The 9736-nt window shown below is 43.6% G+C and overlaps 1 protein-coding gene across 1 annotated transcript; it reads left to right on the forward strand.

The window, feature by feature from the left end:
- The first annotated feature begins 6820 nt into the window (after positions 1-6820).
- LOC147455072 (uncharacterized) lies at positions 6821-7952 on the forward strand. The gene is made up of 2 exons (XM_086515192.1): positions 6821-7115; positions 7212-7952. The coding sequence occupies exons 1-2, from the start codon at positions 6830-6832 to the stop codon at positions 7892-7894; spliced, it is 969 nt and encodes a 322-aa protein (XP_086371318.1). The 5' UTR covers positions 6821-6829; the 3' UTR covers positions 7895-7952.
- The last annotated feature ends 1784 nt before the right edge of the window (positions 7953-9736 follow it).

The following is a 9736-nucleotide window of genomic DNA, read 5'->3' on the forward strand; positions in this document are numbered from 1 at the left end:
AGGATAAGGTTGTTACGAGTTCTTGATGATGCTTTTGTCGTTCGGTGACCCAAAGCTCTCTAAGCTTGTTGAAGAGGCAACTCCTCTCTCTACTAGGAGCTGCTAGTGGGTCCATTTTGAAAGAAACCTATTAATTTTTAAGATTCGATGCTTTTGGAATCTTCTATCTAGAAGCAAAACGAGGTGAAGCGCATTCCTACGCTTGCTCTACTCCCCTCTACCTCTGCATGTTCGCTTCCTATACAGCACAACATACCCATCGCTTTGGTTCTCTTCATGCAATCTCGTCACCGCACGCTCACATTCGCATGCTGACTGTTGCTATTAGCATTGCCTCAGCTTTGCCCCACCCCCCTTGGTCACTTGCTAATGCTAGCATCACTGGAGTTCCCCTCCAAGCAGGCCATTGCATACAGTCCTCGTCCCTTTCTCCTATTTGCACCAGCCCTCCCTATATCGATGGCGCAGTCCTGTCCTCGCCGCTTCATGCCATCTGTAGATTGGGGCCTACGCACGTGCACATGCGCGCGCGCCCGCGCACACACACACACACACACACACACACACATCCTCGGGCTCTAGCTTGGGCTTGACCTATAAACAAATGACAGCGAGATCCACCTCAGCCGCACCTCAAGCCGAACGCTCCATCCTCCTCTTGACTTGTTCAGGAGACGTCGATCGCTTCTTTCCTGGATCGTTACCACACAGGTAGCTTGAACATGTTGAGTCTCAGCCTCGTGAGAGCAACCCTTTGTGCCTACGCTCCTCTGTATTTTGGCCTCTCCCAATTGCAAACAGCAATGCGAAAATCTCTCTGCACGTTCGCCTTGACATAGGATATGGCTCTGTCTCTGTGCTCCACGCGTCATGCCCTTGTTTACGTAGATTTGTCCTCCCATAATTCAAGGTTAAAAAATTACATTTTCCCTAACCTAAGAAAATAAGGGCACTAAAACTTCTCTATTCTTCAATGCAAGCTCAAATCTAATTGAGGTTTTACGATTTCAGTTGGTAAAAATACACTCAACCCCGTTTTTTTTTTTCAAATCTCCCTTTACCCTATCTCTCTCTCTCTCTCTCTCTCACATCCACGTGCCATCGTGCCTCTTGTCCAGCACCTACGTATTCCCTTATGAAGTATTGAGATTAAACAAACTCTTAAGCTAAAACAAATGCACAAAGTATTCAATTTCAACTTTTCCAATGCCTTTACATCAGTCTGAAAATAAAAAACAAAGAAAAGTTTGTCTTTTCCTCGAATGCAAACCAAGCATCTTGCTAGATTCTTATCAAAACAAATGAAAAAAACGTTTTGGCCACCTATTAATGGGAATCTGCGTAGATCTGCCCCCCCCCCCCCAAAAAAAAAGCGCGCAATATCGCGCCTCTCTCCCCTGTCCCTTCCCCGCTTGGTGCGCCATCGTTCTGCCCTGCAACTCCGATGGTAATCACCCTCCACGATGCGCCCAGCTCTACGAAAAACAAGACACTCGCGCCGATTTGCAGCTATGACAGGCCAAGGCAGCACGTACCATTCCTTCCATAGTAGGAGACAGAGAGACGCATCCGTCACGCTCAACACGTGCACAAATACAGGCAGATCCGAATACTGTCTGCATTTCCCAATCTCATGCAGAAGCAAATATCCCACTCTCTCTCTCTCTCTCTCTCTGCACTGCTCTCAATACTTGCCACCTGAATGCTCGAGAGTCGATTACTGCCACCTGGGTGGGCACCGTCATATCAAGTTTTCCTTGCTTTTTCTCTCTCCTCACTCGACACTCGAGGAATCTTGCTTGATTCCTCTTAATGAGACCTGCTTGAAAATTGGGCACGCCTATTAGATAAACAATTGTAGACCCATCCTTTGCCAAAAGATGGTGTGATATGTATCATTTACAAGCCCAATGTCTGATGACATTTTCAACTTCACAAAACATTCTGCAAAAGTTTTATACGGCTCTTTCATTATTCCCACCTTTCTTCTCGTGCTTTCTATTTTTTTAAAGATAAATTGTAAAAATAGGATTATCTTGTTCTGTTTGCCTTTAAGAGAATACCTGGTCTTGTTCATAAGTGACGTTTTGTATATTTGCATGCCATCTTCGATATCTATGTTCACCGCAAGGGCTCGGTTGTCGAGCTATTCTCTTTACGAAGATAGAGTAATAAAGATGAGCAGGGACAATCTAGCAAAATGGACACAATAAGTTCCTAAATGTATTCAACATAAATAAATTCACTACTTTACACTAACATTATACATAGGACTATGACATAAGTCTTCTTTTACTCAAACTTACCCAACTTCTAAAGCTAATATTCATAGAAAATTCTATTATGAATTGAGCAAACCATATGATAGTAACTTTATTTCTTATGATTGTTTGTTCTAACTAGGTGGATTTGCAAAATGATAGATCTCAGTTTGTTAGAGGTAAGATCTATTTAAATCTATTAGATTTTCCATGGCATTGGAATGGCATTAAGAGCAATGGTAGGAGTCGTCTCTTAAGACATTGGTTTGTATTGCACCCTTATAAAATAAGATCGATCTTTAATTAATGCTACTTTGAGGAGTTGTTTTGTAGGCTTATCAAGCAAACAATTTTTGTGCATTCTTAAATCGATTATGTAAGAGAGGCCTAAATTGCACCTGGTAAAAGCCATTAGCACATTGAGAGATCCCCTCCCTAGGGGTTTATGCAAAAAATATATAATTTTACATCTTTTTTTATACAATAATTTGTAGTACGTCAGAGTGGGAAAGCAAAGATTGGGGAGGAAATCCTCGTGTTTGATGCAGCATTAAGTTTAAGCCATGAATGTGCATGAGTGAAATTGGACTTAGAAGCACAAAGTGTAGGGTGAATAAACATGCATGCCTCATGCTGCCACGGGAAGGAAAAGAAGAGAGAGAATAGTGGAGGGTGAAATAGAGTGTGCGGTTGGACACAAGAGCACATGAGGGAACTTTCAATGCCCCAAATAAAATGATAAGAAGCATAAGCCATAAGTCATGCCATAAAAAATAAGCACATCATAGCTTGAAGGGTGAAAGCATGGTTTGGTGGTACAAAAAAAGGACCTATTTTGCTTCTACGTGGTTGGTACTTCTACATATGTCCACACTTTGGAGGGAACCTTTTTTTTCATCTATGTTAAAGAATGGTAGGAGGGAAATTTGTATGATTTAAATTTTCCGTGAAAGAAAACGTGGGTGGGACAATAAGTAATGGGAGTGGTGTTTTGAAACCGTGCCAAAAGTCCCATCACAGACCGCGTTTGTGAGTGGCACAGTTGCTCAACACATTTTTCAGCTTCCGCCTTGCTCTCTTACTACATCGCCTTCTGCAAACCACTACAGTTGCAGGTAACAAGCTCCCCGGCTACTCACAATCAGGAAGATGAGGACGCCACCGAGGAAATCAGCAGCCAAAGCGTCACCGGACAATGGGAAAAAGAAGAAGAGGACAATGGATGCAAAATCCCCTCGGAACATCGACACCCCAAATACGAGGGCTAGCAAGGGGGCCTCCTTTGTGGAGAGGGAGAAACCTGTTGTGTCCATGGAGACTTCATTTAAGCCTGGGCCTCTTTTTGCCGATGATGAGACTCCACGGTCATCTACAACATCTAAAGGTAGGTGCTATGAGAGCTGTGCGTTTTCTTGTGATTTTCCTATTTTCTTTTCCATGCATGCAAGCTTCTGCATGTCTTTTATCTGATGAGGTTTGCATTTGCGTTTTTTGCATGCAACAAGTACATGTGCATGTTTGGGATCTTCTTAGGAATTTAGGGTTTAGGAAAGTTACAAAGTTACATGTATAAGCTGCTCTTTAGATTGCTAACTTGCATGCATGCAAGTGCAAAAATCAGTATATGTTGTGCATGAGCATAGCACAAAGTTGAAGCTCAGTAGGGATGTCAGCATAACCAAATTTGGTACTAACCAGTACCAAATTTGATACTAACCACTACCAAATTTGGCTTTGTACACAACTGAATTTTGTAATTGTCATCTGAATGAGATACATTCATTTCATTCCATGTGTTTTGTTTTGCACAACTGAAATGAGGCATATAATGAGGGCATGTCTTTACTTGCGTGTTGTTTCCACATCGCAGGAAAAAACAAGATGGAGGAGTAGCCTATCTTGACAAAGTTCTGCTATACAGCACAAGAGCTTCATGATGAGTATGGTTTGAGCATGGAGGGGGTGCTGCCAAAGGATCTTACAGAAGATGACATCCCCGATGACCAGTGGCTCACTGTATTCAGGTATTCCAGCCAGAAGAAGACAAAGATTTACTTAAATCACGTGCAGCCACGGCTTCAGAATGAATGCAGGTTCTTGTTCCATAAGGTGTACCAAGCCCCACCATCATGTGGGGAGATCACTACAAAATTTTCCCGCTGTTTTGCATATGAGAAGTGTCATGCAGCCACAAAGGACCCTGCGAGCCATAGGGTTGCATGGGCCAGGTTTGGTGAGAGTGTACTCAACATGTGTTCCTCCCGACCAGGAGGCTTGGAAAAGAAGGTTGAGAAGTGGCGAAAGGAAAACGGTGCGTCCCAAGGAGGCCACCCGTCAAATACCAAGAAGCCCCGACTTACGCCAGTCGGTAGTATGCCCCCTACACAAAAAGTCCCCCCACAGCGTCATGAGGAGAAGACACCTGATTATATTGCGGACCTTGAAGCTATGGTTGGGAGAGTCCCTCGGACATGTGTCGGGGTAGCCGATAGGCTAAAAGAGCTGACAATGTCTCTGAAGCAGAAGAAGGAAACACTCTTGAGGGCAGAGGGTTCCAATAAACTTGTCAAGCAGATTATGGACGACATCAAGGAATATGAGACCCAACTGGAAACATTGAGAGAGGCCAACACTGGCGATGACGCAGAAATCAATGTGATAGAAGCTGATTTGGTTGCCAGTCGAAGGATGCTACGTCGATAAAGAATCAGTGAAGATACGTCATTGCTCGACAAGGAGATTCTAGAGAAACAGGTGCTGGTAGTTTTTGGTAGAACTGTTTATGCTTGGTTTGGTTGGTTGGTAGTGTTAGGTACCTTTGGTAGAACTGTTTATGCTTGGTTTGGTGGGATTGGTAGTGTTAGGTACCTTTGATAGAACTGTTTATGCTTGGTTTGGTGGGATTGGTAGTATTAGGTTCTCATGGTAGAAATGTTTTTATTCTAGGTAGTTTATGGTTTACTTTTGTTTTATGGTTTGGTATTTCTGGTACTATGAAGAAGTTTTGGTACTTTAAGGTACTTTCTGAAAGTGCTTCAAAAGGTGTTATGGTAGTTTTATTCTGATAGCTTTGGTAGTTTTGCTAGTTTTGGTACTTTTAGGTACTATTTGAAAGTGTTGCAAAAGTGTAATTGGTAGTTTGATTTTGGTAATTTTGGTAGTTTTTGAAAGTGCTGCAAAAAGTGTTTCTTTGGTAGTCTTGGTTGTTTTGGAACTATTTGAAAGTTTGATTTTGGGAGTTTTGGTACTTTTGGTACTTTTAGGTTCTATTTGAAAGTGCTGCAAAAAGTGGCTTCTGTAGTTTGATTTGGTAGTTTTGGTACTTTTAGGTACTATTTGAAAGTGCTGCAAAAAGTGGGTTTGGTAGTTTTGGTACTTTTAGGTACTATTTGAAAGTGCTGCAAAAAGCTTGTTTGGTAGTTTGATTTTGGTAGTTTTGGGTACTTTTAGGTACTATTTGAAAGTGCTGCAAAAAGCTTGTTTGGTAGTTTGATTTTGGTAGTTTTGGGTACTTTTAGGTACTATTTGAAAGTGATGCAAAAAGCTTGTTTGGTAGTTTGATTTTGGTAGTTTTGGTACTTTTAGGTACTATTTGAAAGTGCTTCAAAAAGTGACTTTTCGTAGTTTGATTTTGGTGGTTTTGGTACTTTTAGGTACTATTTGAAAGTGTTGCAAAAAGTGGCTTTTGATAGTTTTGATAAGGTTTGGGTAGTTTAGTTCTGCATTGAGGGTATTTATATGTTTTTGGTACTATATGATTCCCGAGTTTGGTAGTTTTTGGTAGTTTTGGTGGTTTTGGTAGTTTGGGTTCTGTTTCGTAGTACAGTACTTAGAATTACCAGTCTCGGTATGACTTCTTGGTAGTTTTTGAAACTAATTGGGACCGCTGGTTGTCAACAGGCTGAGTATGACACTCTGGAGAAAAAATGGAAGGAAGGTCAAGAGCATACTCTATTTGTGAAGGAGATGTTGTCTGATATCAGGCTTGGGAAGAGGTTCCTACTATATTCTAGGCCCCAGGTTAATGATTCGGTAAATGTGATCCCGATGTTTGGTATGTGTGCTGCATGCGGTGAGCCCTTGGAGTGCGCACATGTAGTCGGAACCTTCATGCTAGAGTGCCGACACCAGTATCATCCCTTGTGCTTCAGTGCTCTGTTACAAAGCAGGGATCAGTGTGTCAAGCCGGGTTGTAATATGGTAATCTCTGATTTGGCAAAGTCTTGGGCCAGTGGGCTTCAAGTTGTCAAGAGTAAGTATGTGTGCATTTTTGAATACATATGCGCACTTGCAACTCAGTGAGGTTTTGATAAGGTTTGGGTAGTTTAGTTCTGCATTGAGGGTATTTATATGTTTTTGGTACCATATGATTCCCGAGTTTGGTAGTTTTGGTGGTTTTGGTAGTTTGGGTTTTGTTTCGTAGTACAGTACTTAGAAGTACCAGTCTCGGTATGACTTCTTGGTAGTTTTTGAAACTAATTGGGACCGCTGGTTGTCAACAGGCTGAGTATGACACTCTGGAGAAAAAATGGAAGGAAGGTCAAGAGCATACTCTATTTGTGAAGGAGATGTTGTCTGATATCAGGCTTGGGAAGAGGTTCCTACTATATCCTAGGCCCCAGGTTAATGATTCGGTAAATGTGATCCCGGTGTTTGGTATGTGTGTTGCATGCGGTGAGCCCTTGGAGTGCGCACATATAGTCGGAACCTTCATGCTAGAGTGCCGACACCAGTATCATCCCTTGTGCTTCAGTGCTCTGTTACAAAGCAGGGATCAGTGTGTCAAGCCGGGTTGTAATATGGTAATCTTTGATTTGGCAAAGTCCTGGGCCAGTGGGCTTCAAGTTTTCAAGAGTAAGTATGTGTGCATTTTTGAATACATATGCGCACTTGCAACTCAGTGAGGTTTTCATACAAGTTAGTATGTGCTGTCTTTCTTTGTGTTTGCAGAGGAGCAGGATGCTGCAGTTGCTGACCAGCACGCCACAAAGTCGGCTGCAAGTCGAATATGGGACGTGGATGAGGTGACAAGGGAGATATCAGATGTTCTCCACGATCTGAAGCAAGGTAATTCTGTAGGGAAAGACAATGTGACGGGACAAAGATGTGAGGCAACAGGTGACATCGAAAGTAAAAGTGAGGAGGAGGCCAGAGATGATAAAAAGACAGGTGACAGCGAAAGTAAAATTGAGGAGGAGGCCAGAGATGGTAAAAAGACTAAGGACAAGGAGGAAGGTAAAGTCCCTGTTGTTGTGGAGCTGGATGCGGAGGAAAGCCAGGATGCTGTCAACACAAAGCTCGATGAAGCAACGACCAAGAAGAGAGAGGAAGAACCCACAAAGGGGGGTGTTGGGGAGGGGGTGGAAACCACAAAGGGGAGTGAAGGGGAGGTCAAAGAGGGGTCGGAAGGCAACAAAGATCGGAGGGAGGCCGAGGATGAGCAGGAAGAAGTACTTGCGAATGATATTGTTGTGGACAGCACCGACGGGGGCGTTGACTCTACTGTTGTCGATGCTGTTTCGAAGCGGAGAGGTGATTCCCCTGATTCCGTGACCCTGCACGAACTTTTCTGTTTGCAGAGAAAGAAGCGCAATCGCACCCGTGATCAATTATCCCGTGCATGCAAACTGTAGCCAGTGAGAATCTATTGTATTCCCCACTTTGTGCGTTTTAGTGACTTAGTCAACTTGATTTTTTGGCCCTGAGCTTTATCTGTTCTCTGTATCTAGTTCTGTGTTGGTATGTTACCTTTCGTTACATTATTGTTTCAGTTATCCTCACTATATGTGCATTACAGTACCAAATTTGGTACTTTTTGGTACTGCTAAACTTGGGTGCACGTCTGTCCACTATTACAGTACCAATTTGGTACTTCTTGAACTTGTGATTTCGGATAGTCCTTATCACTTGTGCAATACAGTACCAAATTTGGTAGTTTTTGGACCAGTTTTCTGTTTTAGATATGATGTTTGCACTGTGTATTTGTCCCCACTCATTATGTTTGTTGGTGTCATTATGTTTGTTGGTGCTGTAGTAAGTTGGTGGCTAGACGAGACACCGGCAAGCACATTGTTGCAGCCTGATGTGGCTGCTAGACACGGGCGGATGATTGTGCTTGATCTTAATGGCGTGCTACTAACCAGCTGCAGCGAAATCCCTGAGGAACTTGAGTGCCTGCCAAAGGAGCACACGCCACGGGTAGTCCATCTCGTAGGGAATGTAATTTGTCTTGTAAGGCTGGATGCGGAGCAGTTCATCCTACGGCTTAAACAGAAAGCCAGCCTAGTGTTGTGGTCCTGCTGTAAAAGGGAAAAACTGTTACACATGGTGAACGCGTGCTTTCCCAACCATAGAAGGCAAAAATATTTTGCAGGTAAAGCATGCCCGCTTTGAATGTTGCAGGACATAAGTTACGCATACCTCTAACCTCGTTTTTTGGCATTAGCAGATATTCTCTCCCAAGAGGACTGTGAAATATGGCGGGACCGTATGTCGGAGGTGTCGGTTGTGCCCAAACACATGGGCGATAAGCCTGTTTTCCTGAAGAAGCTACGGACGCTGTGGGCAAGGCACCCGAAGTACGATGCCAGCAACACTATTCTTGTAGATGATTGTAGATACAAGTCTCTTTAAAATGACTATGAAAACTGTATGGCAATCCGATCATACGATCCCATGGTAGTAGTAATCGAGTACCCGTTTTACTTGCTAGATTTTCTTTTGCCTTGGTTGCTCGGGCGGATAAGGGATCGGTACCCAACAACGTACACTCGCAAAAACCCAGTCTTTGACACTGAAGACGATATTTCTGTTGGGGTATAAAGCCCAATGTGGTCGCCCAAGGAAGTGGGCGGGCCGCCAGGTATGTAAACATGTTCTTTTGTAAAAACCTAATAAGAACTCACTATGCTCTACACATTACAGTAGAGCGAGTTCACCATATCGTCGTGCTCTTCTTCTCGCACTCTCTCTCGCGTCGCACTTCCGCTCGTACTCCTTCAATTGGTATCAGAGCTCAGATCGAGGTTCGGGGCAGCACTTCAGGAGGCTAGAGTCACCAGCTTAGATTGGAGTGAAATTCGACAGGCGAAGACACGGCCCCAACTCCTGTGGAATACCCGAAGGACTTGGTGTTCTCAGATTTTCATTCTGAGGTCATCTTGTCCACCGTTCGGCTTCGACAAAGGTCCGGGTAGGCCATTTTCGACTATGTGGTCTTGGCGGGTGCAGATCCGACTCTGCAAATTTGGGGTTTTCGGCCTACGACTGCAGGTGCTGAGGATATCGACAATCCCAGAGTGTTGATTTGTGGCTGTCTACACATCGAAGGACGGCTCACAGTTCTTGGAGGCGTGTCACATACGACACAGGCGCATCTACACACAATCTGTAGGCGACATCCACTAGTTCATCAGGTAGCTTGTGTTTGCTGCTTGATATTCCAGATTTCATCCTGACATTGCAGGTACTTCCAC

This window comes from Adiantum capillus-veneris, chromosome 6 (assembly GCF_014529385.1).
Source record: "Adiantum capillus-veneris isolate H3 chromosome 6, ASM1452938v2, whole genome shotgun sequence".
Taxonomy (NCBI): domain Eukaryota; kingdom Viridiplantae; phylum Streptophyta; class Polypodiopsida; order Polypodiales; family Pteridaceae; genus Adiantum; species Adiantum capillus-veneris.